Here is a 17,699-nt window from a genome sequence, read left to right as displayed (position 1 = left end):
CCATGCCCTCCTCCTCTGCCCTATTCTCGTTTGTTTTAATTTACCGATTTCCAGTTACAGTACAATTCAGCAGATTACATAGCTCTGCAAGGGCAGAAATACAGTGGTGTGCTGGCATCGTTTCTTCCCTGGTTTGGGGGCATGTCAGGGAACGAGGAAAGGCTGAGGATTCTCGGAATCCAAGACTGTAAATTGCATTCAAGGATGGTGACCAGACCCAAGTTATTTAGAGCAAACTATAACCCACCTTAAGCTTGACAAAAGTCCACCAGAAATCTATGGGGATGTAGCCAACTAAAGTAGGCCAGTGAAATCAGTGGACCTAAATTAATCCTAATCCATTAATGTCAATGGTTCTAATCTGGGTGGTATCCATCCATGGCCATACTCAATCTCTTCAGTTGCCTTGAGGCTCAATTCCTAGAACTCCTGAGCTTTTGTGTTCTGGACTGGAACACATGAAATGCAGACTGAGTGCTTTCTCCTGATGTGTTCTTAGCATGCAACCTTTCTCCTCTGCCATTATGGCAGCTCTGACCTAATGTCAGTGAGGTTAGGGCTTTGAATATAACCATGGCGCTGGGGAGGGGACCTGGGGTGAGATCTTCCTCTCCAAGGTCAGATCTCTCTTTCTCTGTGTCTTCAGAGAGGGAGATCCATTCTATCCTAGTGCCTCTTCAAGAGACCATATTACTGCAGGGCTAGTGCAGATGTATTAAATCAAGGTGGTATCTCAGCAGAAAAATCTGTTTTTTTAAAAAAAAAAATAACAATAATAAAAACTATCCTCTGCAGGGTGGATCATATGGCAGTAGCAGCAGCAGCAGCAGCAGCAGTACCCAATATGGAAAGGTAAAAACACTTTAAAAATACACATGATATAGGGCTTGGTCACTCAATCAATCTAATGTTTTGTCAACCATCCATTACAGAGAGACCAAAATATGAAGTAATAACAAACTACAGCCTCTGTAAGAACAAGTTAATAAATATTAAAACTGACAAGTTAGGAAATAACAAACATAGCAGGTCTAAGAGATATTACAACCTTCAGATATATTTCCCTCCGGTCGGTAATAAATTTATTGAACACCTGAAGAAAGATACTCAAAAGAGTCTCTAAAGATCAAATGATTTTTTTTCTTTCTTTAACCCTTTGTACATATATATATATCCCTTGACACTTGAGATGTCTATTTTCAGAGCCCACCATATTTAAGTTGTTTTACACACTGTTTTTAATACTGTGTTTTCATATTGATGTTTTTTTAATTGTTGTAAACATCCCTGGGTCGTTAGGGTGAAGGGTGGATAATTAATAATACCAATAACACTTGCTAATGTGCAGCGTATACACAGAGATCCAGAAAATAAAATGCAAATAAGTACCTCTGCTTATTTCTGCTCCCGAATAGAGGAAGTAGATTTGTGCAGATATGTTAAGGTAATCTAATCTGAGAGCCAGTGTGGTGTAGTGGTTAAGAGTGGTAGACTCGTAATCTGGGGAACCGGGTTCGTGTCTCCGCTCCTCCACATGCAGCTACTGGGTGACCTTGGGCTAGTCACACTTCTTTGAAGTCTCTCAGCCCCACTCACCTCACAGAGTGTTTGTTGTGGGGGAGGAAGGGAAAGGAGAATGTTAGCCGCTTTGAGACTCCTTCGGGTAGTGAAAAGCGGGATATCAAATCCAAACTCTTCTTCTTCTTCTTCTTCTTCTTCTTCTTCTTCTTCTTCTTCTTCTTCTCCTTTGTTAAATAAGATGTATTTTTTTCTGTACAGGGTGGATCATTTGGCGGTGGCAGCAGTCAGTATGGACAGGTAAAACATTGTTTTAATATTATAGCATATGTGCAGATCATGCCATGGTATCGTCCACAGAGAGATGGGAATATCAAGCCTATACTTAAGCTGGGTGCTGGAACTAGAGATACACTTCTGCTATGCCAAGGGGAAAAGTATGCTGAGCCCTGAAGGGCAGGAAAAATATACACAAGTAGAAGATGCAAAGAAGTCATAAAAACCAACAGATGCCCACAATCTTCCAGGAAATACTGCCAGTGCTCCTTCAGTTCAGGAACTTGGCTGGTGATGACAATCTAAATGTACCCAAACATGGAGGGACACACATCACACACACAACATGCAAGACATGCAACAGTGCCCCCCCCATCTCCTCCAGTGACAGAGCCAGCAACAAACCTCTGGTGTTCCTTGGTGGGCAGCCTTCAGTTCCAGGCTCCTTAACCCATGGTATTTATGCAGTTTTTCTCACGGTAATTAATTGGGTCCTTATTTTATGTTTTTGGCAGGGATCACAGACCGGTTGGACTTTACGGCAATATCATTTGCGATCAGGTAAGAGTAGCCCTTCTGTGTTGCACCTTACACTTGGCATGTGATGTGCATGATTATCCCCAGGTGATAACATTTCACTTGTTTCTGAAATGAAATCCTAATGGGATACTCTCACAGTTCCCCCCCCCCCCAAACAAGTTTGGTTTTTAAAAAATTATTTTTAAAAAAAATATTTATATTCATTTTATAAGATAAGGAACATAAACACACATACAAAAAGACATACAAAACACAAACAGCTCTTATATCAACTTCACATTTCCCTTTACATCTTGAGGGACTTCCTCCGACCTCCCCTTCCTGGGTTTCATTACATATCTTCTTTAGCAGTTTCCCAATTAAACATCAATTTATTTTCATATTTTATACTAATAATTTATTATCCTTTATATTCTCCTTTAATCATTCATCAGAATCATAATACCCCCAAATTTTATGCCTGAAACCTCTAATTACTTCCCTAGAATTTCATAAATTTCTAAGTTTGGTTTTTATTTAAGCGTAGTGATCTTGCTCAATTACCTTTTCTACTTCCCGAACTCAACTCATTAAAAAAAAAAAAAGAATCATAAGCATGAATACAGATATTATTTTGGCTGAATCCTCCTACTTCACATTCCTCAAACACTCTTTCAGTATTATAAGGTACCGTACAGCTGTGCATTACTTGCAGCGCAATTACATTTGCACAAAGGATTATACAAGATGAAATTAGTGCTTTTTTCCTGATTAGTTCGCTGGGCTAAAGTGAAGGCAGGAGAAAATATGACATTTGACTGGGAAAAGCACATTTTCACAACTCTTTATGTTTCTAATATCTGTAGGGGCCTACTTCAACTTTTAAAACTACATGGAATTTGATATAAAAATGGCTGTCTTCTGCTTCTCTCTCACATTTAACAAACAGCATCCCCTAGTGGCACATTTCAGATGGACAAACATTGCTAGGTCGTTGATGAAACACACTTTTATAGCTATATATCTTTGGTGGTTTCCACCACAGAATCCTGCTTCATGGAAGTACTGACAATTATCCACTAAAGCCCATTAAACCCTTAAAGAACTACAGTTCCTTAAAGTTCCCTAGAGGAGGAGATGCTAAACGATTTCAGTTAGTACTATTGATGCATTCTTAGCATCGCTTTGGGCGGCTGGGAGGGGCACACCTTATATTTAAGATATCACAAATTAGTCTCTTGGTTCTGTTTTTCAAAATATGTAACAATTTAATATTTCCCCTCTGCAGGGTGATGCCTCTACTTATGGAGGAAAGCTGTGGTAACAACTTTTTGATTTGTAATATTTTAAAATACCAGTTTAGGCCTTGCCCAAGTTGAATTAGGGGGTCACACATTATCCTTTGAATCGGAAGAATATGACTCTCAGATTTGAACCCTATAATCCTCGCTCATGCTCAGGAACCTGAGACTTGACTAACAAATATTCTAGAGTAGGCAACTGTTACAGGCTGCTTCAAATGCAGCCGGTGAAGGAAGAGATAATTCAAATCTTGATATGGCTGCACTACTAAATGGAACCTAATACCATAAATTTTCTATAGCCTTCCAGGTATGGCATGCTGAGAGAAAGCTGGCTGGCTTTCCTATTATATCACAAGGCTGCTGCACAATTGTTCACTATTACACAGTTGTGGCGCTAGTGATTCCACTGATCTATTGCATTTGGACCATTGCACATTTCATATTGCCTCGGGGGCAGGGAATGTCAGGGACCTGCTGGAGGGCTGAGTCAGCTTCCACTTCATGGGTCACAAATCGAGTGGGCATCGGGTTTTTTGTTTGTTTGTAAAAAAAAGCTTCTTGTTTTCATTTCATTCCATGCCACTTATCTCGGCAGAGCTCAGCAAACTGTAGAGGCAAGAGGGACGTAGCAGCTCAAGTAAGTACTCTTCGTTTTTTTCCACGTGTTGGATTTGCTCCAAATATGCTTCTAAAGAGCATATTTGTGCAAACAAAGGCACAGAGGGATTCATTCGGCATCTGCTAACTTGGGTTTATGTTTTCCCTTACAGGATGCATTCAAAGCTTTCATCAGAAAGATTCAGGAAAAAGAGTAAGCACTGCCCATTACCATATCTCAGTTTAACTCTTAAAAGAGTCAGCAGGATTGGATTTTATGGCAGCACTGGCTCATATGCTCTTAAAATTGTAGAAATATAGGTAGCTGTATCAACAGGATGCAGGATTCTTTGCCAGCTTTGAGGTCAAGAGAATAAAGCTTCATAAACTGTTTCAGGAAGTAAAAAACTGCACACTTCATGTACTGCACAACTTCATGTACATTAGCAGAGAGTTTAGTCATACAGTCTTGACTCTTCATGTTGGGTCATGGTGTGATTGTGGTATTTGTAAACTCTGCCTGGTTCCAGCTACCTGTGGTATTCTCTGTGGTGTTGTGTACCTAGGCACTTTTCCTAATGTGACATTATAATGAGTTTTATTTGACTTGTATATTTGTCATCTCTGTATAGTCCAAGCCTTCATCCAAGAAGTTCCTACTTCTTGCAAGAGATTTAGTAATGGCATCAGACCAAGGCAGTTTTAACTGGTCCTTGCTAGTTTTACCAAATGATAATAAAGGCAGAACTTTCAGCCAAATAGAAAAGAAAAAAAACAGTTATTCCATAATTTTATATTACATCATATTACATCTCTCACCACACCAGCGTGGTGTAGTGGTTAAGAGCAATGGACTCGTAATCTGGTGAACCGGGTTCAATTCCCTGCTCCTCCACATGCAGCTGCTGGGTGACCTTGGGCTAGTCACACTTCTCTGAAGTCTCTCAGCCCCACTCACTTCACAGAGTATTTCTTGTGGGGGAGGAAGGGAAAGGGAGAATGTTAGCCGCTTTGAGACTCCTTCAGGTAGTGATAAAGTGGGATATCAAATCCAAACTCCTCCTCCTCCTCCTCTTCTTCTTCTCTCTCGTCTTGGATGTTGTATGTTTCATTTTAATATGCAAATGTACACATTTGTACGAGATGCTCTTCCTGAGGACATGTGCTCTGTGAGCAGAAAGACCTCACTTATAGATGGTGCCAACTTTATTATAGAGCCTGAACACTCACGGGTGAATTAGCCAGTTTGTGTGGCAAAATATATCAGTCTTTTGAGCTAGGTTAAGTTGAGAAAGAGAAATGCGGTGAGCTTCTTAACTGCAGAGATTTGAACCTAGCTCTTTCACATCTAGTGGAGGGAAGTCAACCTTCCCACTGCTGTTGATCCTCCCTTATAATGCACTGCAGGCAAGTGTGTTGATTGTGTTTCAAGGTGTATGCTAGGTTTATACAGAGCAATGCAGAGGCCCTGCAGGCCCACCTAAAATAATATTTTGTAAAATGCAGGTGTTCCTCAGTGGACAGGGTGATGTGGAAAGGTTCCCTGACATAGGAATGTCGAAGAGCACTGCTCATCAGCTATAAGCATAAATGTTATATAAACTAATATTTTCTTTCCTTACTTCTTCCCAGGCACTTCCTGTAATCAGAAAGGCACGGAGTGTGCAAAGTGTTCTAACCAGAAAGACTCGAAGTGAAAAGTAAGTGCTACTTGTATATATCATAGAATTGTGTTGTTGTTGTTTTTTAATTGTGTTTTTGGAAGGGACCACAGGGTCCTCTACTCCAACCGCCCTGCAACGCAGGAATCTTTGCCCAACGTGGGACTCGAACCCACGACCCTGAGAATGGAAGGGAAAGCTGTGGCATGTTTCCAACCAGGTGGTGTGTGTTGGCTTCCTCCCATTCTCCTTTGCGCTGTCTTCAAATCCTTTTTGTTTGTTGTTTTAATGTTCAGCTCAGGGAGATTGTAGAGGTTGCTCTAGAAAGTCCCATTCCCGTTCAATCTTCTGTGCCAATCCAAATATATATATATATATTTAAAAAAAATAGTTGGAAGATAGGCCCCAGTACCAATTTTTTTCTATGCTCCTCCCACCCAGCCTGAATTACTGGAATAAAATGTTACGTTGAGAACAGAACTCCTAATTGGTTTTGTCCTCCAACACTCATTCAGAGATGGGGAAGATCCAAGAAGAGCTTTTTCAAAATTTGATCCCTTGTTATATCTCTGCAGTTCTTTCTGAGCTTCATATTTTGCAAAGTGGCTAACGAAGCCCTTAGCATGGCACACACCGTAGTTTGCTTGATGTTCATTCAAATAAAAGCAGGACGTTGAAACTTTCCTTTGTCTCTCTGCAGGTTCGCGCTCTGATCAGAGCAGCTCGGAGTGAAAAAGTAAGGACTGCCTGACACCATTTCTTCATTTTGACTCTTGAGCGCCTGTTGTGTTTGCTAGTGCCAAAATTAACTGTACTGTAGAGGTGTTAAAAATAAAGTGCAGGAAATAGCTTTAACTTAGAAGCTAACACACAACGCTTGTGCCCAACAAGAGGCAGGAAGAAGCAAGACTCTCTCGCTGCAGACTGGTGGAGCGTATAACATTTACAAATCAATGCATATCTCTGAACTTACCTTTTTACATGACGTAACCTTTCTCTGATAACACTCAGCTTTCTCCTGTGTTTCAGGCTGCCACCTGCAAAAGACATATTTAGGTTTATGTTTCAATTTTTGTGTTATATGTGTGTTACTGTACTCAGTTGAATAATCATCAATAAACAAATTGCAAATAAAATAAATGGAGAAGTGTTGTTTGGGCTGCATGAGGAGAGCTAAATGCAGCCCTATGGTGTAGTTAATGGAAGAAATGATTTGGGCCTTATATCAGAGAGGTCTTCATCAAACAATGCCTTATTGACTCAGCACTGCCTACTTAAAACCTACATGCATATAATTGTCCACTGAGCTGCTGTTTGCAGCAGGGTAGAGAGAAGATTTCTCCCCAAACCAGACAGCTCTTAATGGCAAAGAAAAAGCACATGTGTCTAAATAAGCACATCAAATAAACCAGATTTTTCCTGAAAACTTCTAGGATTATTTATACTTACTTTATACAATGTGTCTCTATATATCGGGGTAGGGAACCCCTTTCCGTCAATGGTCCAGATTCATTTATGGCCAACCCTACATGGTCTACCTTTCACAGGTGGGTGGAACCACCTATTTGTCAATCACCCAGCATAATATGTCATCAGGTGCAAAGCAGCGCTGAACGCAAGCCATGTTTGCAAAGGAACAATCTGGACCCTGCTCCTGCCAATGAACAATTTGGACCCAAGGCTCCTGATTGTTCCTTTGCAAACATGGCTTGCGTCCAGCACCGTTGAAATTTGTCATCAAATGCAAGGTACATTGTCGATTCTCGAATGAATACAATGTCTACTGAAAGCAGCAAAACTTGCTTTTTCATTTCTTTTGTAACTTTGGTGCTGCCTTTCCACTGATTGGGCTCTCAGACTTCTACAGCTTTGAAAAATCCAGTGGACAGGCAGATTTTCCTCTTTCACATAATTTCATTTATTTAAGCTGTTGCTCAGGCAAGCAAATAACTCTGCTTTCTGAAATTTCTGGCTTTGTTACAGAATGAAACCTCTAATCCACCAAGTATCAATACCTATGGCCAGGTAAGGACATCCACTCCAATCAAGTCTTCACTGAAACATACTAGCTTTGACTTGAAGTTAGGCAATTGTGCCAGCCCAGTGTGTGTGGTGTGGCACTACATGCTAAGAGCTCACTAAGAGACAAATGAAGCTACAATTGGGAACATGTGTGTTGCAGCTAAGAAATCCGCCATGCACACTTCCTCCCCTGAGGAAATTTCTTCATCTCACCTTGAACACAGGTTGGCGAGCAAGTTGGGAACTATACTAACTGCTGCTCAGGCAAGCTAGAACCTGCTTCAGAGGGTTTGGAGCGGATTAAATCATGCCCGCCTATTTGTTATAGATCAGGACCTGTTACCAAAATCAGCATCCTCTCAGGCTGCAATATCAGGAGTTTTCAAGGACTTGCAAACAACTGGTGCATTTTTTAATGACTGTTTTTTTCAGTGGACTGTGGAACCCCCACCCCACCCACCCACCCACCCTGTTGTATCATGCTTTTGAAATTCCTCTTCATTTCAAAAGTGGTTTGCCTTGCAACATGCTAGGCTCCTGTCCAAGAAACAGTACTCCCCTCGGAGAGTAAAAATGGTTTGCAGCTCTAGGGAATGAAAGGAAGAAGCACGAACCAGGCAGCTAAAGATCCAAATGCCAATGCTCAACAGTTCACCTGAGACAGACTTGCTCCTCTTTCTCATCCTTTGGACAGTGAATTCCTATGAAAACAGATAGGTCGTACCCCTGAGCAATTTTGTGTCCCAGAGGAAGTAGAAGCAGCCCCGGTGTCGTTGCATTGTAGTGTTTTATGTAAGAGGCTTTGAGGGTACTTCTCGATCAAAAGCTGGGATAGAAATTAAGTAAATAAATAATCTGGATGACATCTACGGTCTCTGGGTCCTGACTACAGTGGTCCTTTCAATTAATTTCCCCAGATATTACTAATTTGGCTTTCACTTTAGTACATACCCTACACAGTACACAATCCTGACAGACTTTCTGGATGTTTCTGTATTTCAGTCACATCCGACTGTTTGGTTATTATTGTATATCCTAGTGGCCATAGGCCATAGACCAATTCTTTGTAAAGTTTTAAAAATCTTTTGATAATAATTACATTACAGAAATAGATGGTGTTTATTTATTATTTTGCATCTTTCACAGGGCGAAAGCTTTTATAATAATGAAAACCATAATGTACAGGTAAGAATTTTCCCACCGTAGATCAGTTTGATCAGATGGTCCTTCAACCAACTCTGAGTAATTACCACTCACTTCCTATAGTTTTCTGGTGTTCATACAAAGACAGTGAGAGCAAGTAACTCTCCAGGGAGTATACGCGCTCCTGTTGAAAGTTGGGGGGGGGGGGGAATCAAGGGTTCTTTATGCTCTTAATCAGGACGTGGCATAAATTTAGGAATTTTAATGAAATCGTTAATCTCATGAAAAAGAAAAGAAACTCAACAAAAAAAAAAATGTAAAATGATCTTCCAAAACACAATTTGGGCTTAAAAATAAAATAAAGTAATAGAACAGAACAGAACAGAGTAGAATAGAATAGAATCTGGAAAAGACGTATGTAAGAAATATGAAGCACCAGAGTTTATCTGGAAATATTCTCAGTGTATGTAGTCCAAATGAATATATATTCTTCTCCAGGATTCTGTTCTGGAAAAGAAAAATGCAAATCTGGTTCTGAAAGGGAAAACTAGTTACAGCAAATAAGCTGAAAAATGCAGCAGTCTTAGAACATTTTAAAAGTGGTGTGCTGACATAGTTTACTACTGAGTATAGGTAATGCATTGATAATAATATATAGTCTTCAGATCATTGCATTGCATTTGAGTTGCAAATCTGGGCTCACCCTGTGGCTGCAGGATACAATTTGGGCTATCTTTTCCCCCTGCTCTTTCTGTCTTCACCCAATAACTTACATTGCCTCATATTGTTATGCAGGCACAATGCTAGAAAGTTTAAAATAGAAGTTCTGGATTGAACTCTTAAATCGTACAAAGGTGCCTCCAGGTGCATTTTTGGGTGTATACTGTTGGTCATATAGCACTTATGACATAATGGAAATCAGTGGGACAGTGATGGGGAAATCACATCTATTCAACAGCTCCTAGCAGGTGGCACTGTGGTCTAAACCACTGAGCCTAGGGCTTGCCAATCACAAGGTCAGCGGTTCGAATCCCCGCAACGGGGTGTGCTCCCGTTGCTTGGTCCCAGCTCCTGCCCACCTAGCAGTTTGAAAGCACGTCAAAGTGCAAGTAGATAAATAGGGACCGCTCCGGTGGGAAGGTAAATGGCATTTCCATGCGCTGCTCTGGTTTGCCAGAAGTGGCTTTGTCATGCTGGCCACATGACCCAGAAGCTATCTGTGGACAAACGCCAGCTCCCTTGGCCTATAAAGCGAGATGAGCGCCGCAACCCCAGAGTCGTCTGCGACTGGACCTAACAGTCAGGGGTACCTTTACCTTTACCTAGCAGGAAGATTGATTATGGAACTTTCACTGGTCAGCAGCAAATCCTAGGGTCTTCCACCTACATTGTTCAGCAGCATGATGATCTTGTGGTGTAGTGGTTAAGAGCGGTAGACTTGTAATCTGGTGAATTGGTCTCCGCTCCTCCACATGCAGCTGCTGGGTGACCTTGGGCTAGTCACACTTCTTTGAAGTCTCTCAGCCCCACTCACCTCACAGAGTGTTTGTTGGGGGGGAGGAAGGGAAAGGAGAATGTTAGCCGCTTTGAGACTCCTTCGGGTAGTGAAAAGCGGGATATCAAATCCAAACTCTTCTTCTTCTTCTTCTTCTTCTTCTTCTTCTTCTTCTTCTTCTTCTTCTTCTTCTTCTAAACACAAATTATGGTGCTGTTGCTCAGAACTATCTATAAAAAATAGTCACATACCACTGTTGACAAAAAAAAATATGAAAGCAGTTTACAACAACTGTACATAAAACCATTCAATCGAAAACATATAAAATAAAAACAAAAACAGAAATCAGCTATATATTGTGGAAAGATTTGTTCTTAATTATGTACATAAGCTTGACAGAATAGAAACATTTTCAGCAGGCGTTTAAAAGTTGAAACAGAAGGCGCCTGCTAAATCTCTGCTAGTATAGCATTCCATAATACCAGGCCGATGACATTAAAGGCTTGGTTCCTTGTTTCTGTCGAATGAGCCTCGCCAACTCAGGCCACAACTGACAACGTTCCTGCAGTTGATCTCAGTGACTGTGCTGGGGTTGAGGTGGTCCCTGAGGTACCCTGGACCTAAACTGTTCAGGGCTTTGTAAATTAAGGACCTTGAACCTGGCTCAGTAGTAGAAGAGCAGCCATTGCAGATGCATTTAACAACGGCGACAAATGTTGTCGGCCAGATGTCCCTGTCAGTAATCTGACCATCGCATTCTACACCAGCTGGAACATCTGAACCAGGCCCAAGGGCAGCCCCACACAGAGCGCATTGCAGTAATCCAGCCTCGAGGTTGCTAACACATGGACCACAGTGTGTGTATCAACCTATAAACATCTGCCTTAAATACTTCAAAATTCGAATTATGTTTAATATAAATTAGCTGTGCATGCTAGAGCTTGGCGCGATGAAATAATTAAACACACGCAGTAAGCAGCACTTCAGACAGTTAAGTGCAGATAGAAGAATGAACTGTATATTGAGATGCTATTTGTTTTTAATTCACTTTGTCCTTTATAGGATGGATCATTTGTGGCTTATGCCAATAGGCAGGTAAGCAAATTTGATGGGGCCTTGCTCAACTGTTTCTTCTATCCAAACATTAATGGGAGAGTGAGGAGAATTCAGTTTCTATTCCTTCTTTCAGTTGCTTCCCCCCCCCCAATCCCGGTCAATTTCCTCTCTGGTCAATTTCCATCCTTAGGACTTTTGGTTTCTCTGATCCTCCTCAATTGCCTTGCCTCACAACCTTTCATTGACTTGCCAAAAGGCAACCAGCCTCTTTCTGACACTTGGGCAACTGTAGTTCCTCTTCTTCTGCATTTCAAAGAAAATCTTAAGATTATCCCAAGTGACTTGCCTGTGCATTTGTTTCAGGCTTTTGTTCAGTTCATATCCTGCCCTTCACCGGTTTCACCGGTTATAGGGCAAGTTGCATCTCAGTACACACAAATTCATACAGTAAAATTTTAAATAACTGGCAGGACAATCCAAGCCCTAGCTGGGCAGGGGTGAAACACGACAGGGTGTGGGGCCATTGCCACCACATTCACATCCCTATCGGGGCAGCAAGCAGACAAATTGCCGCACCAGCCTCAAGGTGGCACAGCGGTTGGGCCTGGTGCCATCAAGCTATGGCGTGCTGGATGTTCCATCAGAAAACAGAAATCAATTTGACCTCAGAAATTCAGTAGGTGGATTTTCCCCCAGATGCTGATGCAACATTGGGGCTTGACTCCCATCCCATGTAGGAATAGATTACAACTTAAATCCTTTTCGAATTTGCACATGTTACTTAAAATGTGGCAGAAGTATCCATAGAATCTTGCTGCTCCCATTTTGTCAATATAAAGTTACGGGAAAGCGTGCTGCATTCCATCTGACTTCTTACAACAAAGATGGAACTAACTTTTGTATTTTTTACAGGGAGAATGTTTTTGCCCTGGTGCACAGGTAACTATTTTTCTTTAATGTTCCCAAACTGGTTGTCTCATGTGATTTCATTTAGACTTCATTTAGCATTGTTATAGGTTGGAGGGAGCGGGTGGCGCTGTGGCCTAAACCACTTGGGCTTGCTGATCGGAAGGTCGGCGGTTCAAATCCCCGCGATGGAGTGAGCTCCCGTTGCTCTGTCCCAGCTCCTGCCAACCTAGCAGTTCAAAAGCACACCAGTGCAAGTAGATAAATAGGTACCGCTGCAGCAGGAAGGTAAACGGCATTTTCATGCGCTCTGGCTTCCATCACGGTGTCCCGTTGTGCCAGAAGCGGTTTAGTCATGCTGGCCACATGACCCAGAAAGCTATCTGTGGACAAACGGCGGCTCCCTTAGCCTGAAAGTGAGATGAGCACCACAACCCCATAGTCGCCTTTGACTGGACTTAACTGTCCAGGGGTCCTTTACCTTACCTTTTACCCTGTCCTAGGTAATAGGACACCTGGTTCACATAAGATTACTTTTCCTGGTCAAGGGGTGAGGAAGACAATAAATAGGAAAGCCACTCTTTCTTCCTCTGTAGTGACACAGGTCTGGCAAGGCTATGAATATGGCAGTTTGTCTGACTTTAGCACCCCCACACACACACACTTTTGGGATTGCTCATCCCATGTACAGTATATACTTTTACATTTATCAGTATTTCCGCAGTGCAGACCTATTAAAGTGATATACCATCTTTAGCAACTGGGTTTTGTTGTTGTTGAAGTCATTGTTTTCTGCGCAGGGTGGTGGATCGTATGGCAGTAGTGGCAGTCAATATGGACAGGTAAAAACTCTTTTTTGATACTTAGCATATATGAAACGCATCATGTAGTAATACTGTACACTAAGATTTTAAAAACGAATGGAAAAAATAGGTTTTATGGGTGATATCCAGCATCAGTCATACTCTTGGCAGACCCATTCAAGTCAGTGGACTTAAGCATCTTCAGTCAATTGATATTAATTGGTCTACTTGGAGTGTGACTTAGAAGGATATCCCTCTGCTTTTTTTTGCTGCTCCTGAACATTAAAAAATAGTTTAGTGTGCATATATTCGTGTAATACAACAGAATCATCAAGAACCTTTTTGCAGTATGGATTGTTTGTTTTTTCCTACAGGGTGGATCATATGGTGGTGGCAGCCAGGTAATAACTTTTAATAAGTAGCAAGAACTTTTAATATGCATTACAAGTAACATACCCAGAGAGATTAAAAGCATTTCTGATTATTCTTCCTTCTGAATGTAGAAAGCAATATGGTTTTTTTCCAGCAACATTTTTTTTACAATAACTATTTTCTGTGCAGGGTGGACGGTTTGGATATGGCAGCAGCAGCCAATATGGACAGGTAAAAGCACTTTTAATTTATAGGACGTACAGAGTATATACTGCACTATGGCTTGCATCCAGTTAAGTCATATTCAGAGTAAGCCCATTGAAATTATTCGACATCAGTTAACTATGACTAACTTTATTTCAGTGGTTCTGCGCTGAGTATGATTTAGCCAGATACAACCCCGTGGTAAAATACAGTACATGCAGAGACATGAAAATAAAATCTGTTTAATGCTTGTTGTGCTCTTAAATTTAGAGAGTTGCTTAGGGCAGATACATGAATGTATTAAAAATATGAATATAATGTCTCCTGCACGGGGAGGAACACATGGTGGCGGCAGTGACCAATATGGGCAGGTAAAAACTCTTTTAACATACAGTGTATAAGTAATGGAGAGGGTGGCGCTGTGGTCTAAACCACTGAGCCTCTTGGGCTTACTCATCAGAAGGTCAGTGGTTTGAATCCCCACAACAGGGTGAGCTCCTGTCAACCTAGCAGTTCAATAAACCTAGCAGTAGATAAATAGGTGCTGCTGCAGTGAGAAGGTAAACGGCATTTCCGTGCGCTCTGGTTTCCATCACGGTCACATTGCACCAGAAGCAGTTTAGTCATGTTGGCCACATGACCCGGAAAGCTGTCTGTGGACAAACACCGGCTCCCTCGGCCTGAAAGTGAGATGAGCGCCGCAACCCCATAGTCAAGTTTGACTGGACTTAACCGTCCAGGGGTTGTTTACCTTTTTACCTTCACTATATGTAATATATATGAGGTCATATATGGTATACATATTTTTATTATTACTCTGATCCTCCACATAAAACTAGCTTAGAATTCAATCCTAAATTGAACTGGAATAGTGATGGAACAGCCACCACTTCCAAAAACCTGCTGGCCAGAGTAGATGGTGTTGGGGTGTGATTTTCTTTTTTGCTAGGTGGATGTTTTGTTTTGTTTTGTTTTGTTTTGTTTTGTTTTGTTTTGTTTTGTTTGGTTTGGTTTGGTTTGGTTTGGTTTGGTTTGGTTTGGTTTGGTTTGGTTTGTTTTGTTTTGTTTTGTTTTGTTTTGTTTTGTTTTGTTTTGTTTTGTTTTGTTTTTAATCCCCACTTCCCCAGTTTGAATGGGAAATGGACAGGAGATAAGTAAGGCCAGCTCCATGCTAAAAGAGGGTAAGAGCCCAAGGCCACCATTGTCTTTCCCCTGCTCAACCTCTGTTTTGTGTCCTAACGCCAGCTACCGATTGCAAAATAAGGCACAGCTGTTCCTGTATGACCATGGAGGAACATAACAGGGCATAACAGGAACCCCCATGCCCCTTTGCTACCCAAGTTCTGTTAGAGATTTCAGAGTTGCCTACGTGCAGAAATGCAGCTGTCTATCTCCAAGCAATTAAGCAATTAACTAGTTGGCAGAAAGCCCAGATCTGCTCTCTCTCAGACCCTTAGCAACGACCTGTGATTGGTCAATGAGTTCCTGATAAGGTGAGCTCTGTGTAAGAGTTGTGTGGTTAGTGTGGTGCAGGTGTTGGTGTGGAGAAAGTGGTCAGTGTAGAGAGAGAGAGACAGAGAGGAAAAGATTTTATGTTTTGTTTCTTTTATTTTGTAAAGTCTGTACATAGTAACTTATGGATGCTAGTTGCTTCAATCAATAAATACTGTATATAGTTATCCAGTGAGTTGCTGAGTTCCTGCGTTGTGCTGTCCAGTCAATTACACAACAGCCAGAAGCTTCCAGAAAAGTCTGCGTCTAACTCTGCGGTGTCCAGGAATACGTTATACTCCTGACAATAAATCTTAAGAAGTTCATCTCTAGCAAAGGAGACAAACCTGCACTCCTTCCTAACCCCCTTCAGCCAGTGATAGGTTTGCACTGTGCATGTGCTAAGGTAATATTAATAAGGTAATAATTGTTTTCTGTTCAGGGTGGACAGAGTGGATCCTATGGTGGCAGCCAATATGGACAGGTAAAAAGTATTTTTTGTTATCTCGTATATGTAATGTAATACACACACATATATGAAGTTAGTTGAGATATATTAAAATAATCCTTTTTCAATTTATCATTGTTTTCCGTTCAGGGTGGATCATACGGCAGCAGCAACCAATATGGACAGGTAAATGTTATTTTGTAATATAGCATCTGGAGAGAGAGAGACAGTGAGAGAGAATTATGAAGAATAAAAAAAAATACATTTTATGCTTATTTCCTGTCCTGGTTATAGAAAGTAGCTGAGTGCAGATGTATTTCAGCAATATATATATTATTTCAGCATCAGAGAATATTTCTTGAAATAACTGTTTTCTGGACAGTGGGCAGGGAGATCATATGGGGACAACAGCCAATATGGTTGTTTCTCCCATTCTCCCAGCTTTGAATATTTATCTGCAGTTTATTTATTATGCAGTTATATTGAGGTTGCATTTTTTTAAATGGTTGTAATAAGTAGTAAGTAATAAGACTTTTTTTAAAATACAGGGTGGATCATATGGTTATGGTCATCCATATGGACAGGGTGGATCATACGGTAGTGGCAGTCAATATGGACAGGTAAAAGAATTATACATGCATATATAATATACAATGTACATGTCATTATGGCATCATCTATGCTCTAGTAAGAGCCAGGCTAGACTATTGGTTGTTATATTATTTGCCACCTGACAGCTTTTTAGAAACTTCACTTAAATTCAGAACATGGTATCAAGATTATTAATGCTGGTCTGAACATATTTTATCCATCTCTAGCTAACAGTTTGTTTGTTTGTTTCTGGGCACCACTAAATGTGGTGCTTTTACTCTAAAGACCCCTAAATAGCTTAAGACTAGGCTATTGAAGGAGCATTTTTTCCCCTCCTATGTTCCTGCATAATTCTTAAGATCTGCTTCAGAGGCACTTTTTTATGAGGTGGGTGATAACTAGGGAGAAATCCATGAGGTTTTAACTCATAACAGGTGTTTGGACTAGGAGACCTTTGATGTCCATTCCATTAACTTGAATGTTAAGCAGAATTCCCAGCGCTGGAATTCCTGCCTTTTCTCCAGTATCATTCACCAGCTAGATCAACCAAGGCAGTTTCTTTGCAAAAACCAGATAGAAATGTATCCCGATTAGTTGCACAATGTGTTAAGCATATGGTACTATGACATCTCAAAGAAACAATCTTTTTTTTGAAGTAACATGTTTTCTGTTCAGGGTGGACAGAGTGGATCATATGGGAGCAGCAGCCAATACGGACAGGTAAATGTATATATATTATAAATGTAATATCTATGAATGTTCTTCAGCCTTGGGTCTTCAGGCACTGGACTCCAGCTCCCATCATCTGCAGCAAGCATAGCCAGTGGCCATGAATTATGGGAGTTATACTCCAGCAACATCTGGAGACATTGTCTATACCAGTGTTTCCCAACCTTGGGTCTCCAACTGCTTTTGGACTACAACTCCCATCATCCCTAGCTAGCAAAACCAGTGGTCAGGGATGATAGGAATTGTTGTCCCCAAACAGCTGGAGGGCCAAGTTTGGCCCATCACTGGTCTATACCATAGTGTTAGATAGTATGCACAAAGACATCTTATTGTAAAAGTGATATGCTTATTTCTGTCCCTGAATACAGAAAGTAGCTTAATGTCAGATATACTAATATAATGTGGTATTGCACCAACAAATAAACCTTATCTGAAGTAGTAATTGTTTTCTGTTCAGGGTGGATCATATGGCAGTAGCAGCACCGGACAGGTAAGAACTATGTTAATAGATAAATGAAATACCTGCCATAGTAATATTACACACACACACACACACACACACTG

The 17,699-nt window shown here is 41.0% G+C and overlaps 1 protein-coding gene and 2 long non-coding RNA genes across 3 annotated transcripts in view; all 3 read left to right on the top strand.

Annotated features, from left to right (window-relative positions):
* The window catches only part of LOC117047867 (loricrin-like), a 48,513-nt gene that overhangs the window by 19,475 nt on the left and 11,339 nt on the right, over positions 1 to 17,699 (top strand). The window contains exon 25 of the mRNA XM_033151095.1: positions 17,111 to 17,120. Within this exon, the coding sequence (XP_033006986.1) occupies positions 17,111 to 17,120 (10 nt within the window). The remainder of the gene's footprint in view (positions 1 to 17,110; positions 17,121 to 17,699) is intronic.
* On the top strand, positions 4,201 to 5,910 carry LOC117048113. The gene is made up of 3 exons (XR_004426802.1): positions 4,201 to 4,254; positions 4,388 to 4,428; positions 5,847 to 5,910. It is a non-coding gene; the product is annotated as an uncharacterized LOC117048113 (long non-coding RNA).
* LOC117048114 lies at positions 14,208 to 17,110 on the top strand. The gene is made up of 3 exons (XR_004426803.1): positions 14,208 to 14,247; positions 15,810 to 15,851; positions 17,082 to 17,110. It is a non-coding gene; the product is annotated as an uncharacterized LOC117048114 (long non-coding RNA).

This window comes from Lacerta agilis, chromosome 6, assembly GCF_009819535.1.
Source record: "Lacerta agilis isolate rLacAgi1 chromosome 6, rLacAgi1.pri, whole genome shotgun sequence".
Lineage (NCBI taxonomy): Eukaryota > Metazoa > Chordata > Lepidosauria > Squamata > Lacertidae > Lacerta > Lacerta agilis.
This window is presented reverse-complemented; position numbering and strand designations above follow the sequence as displayed.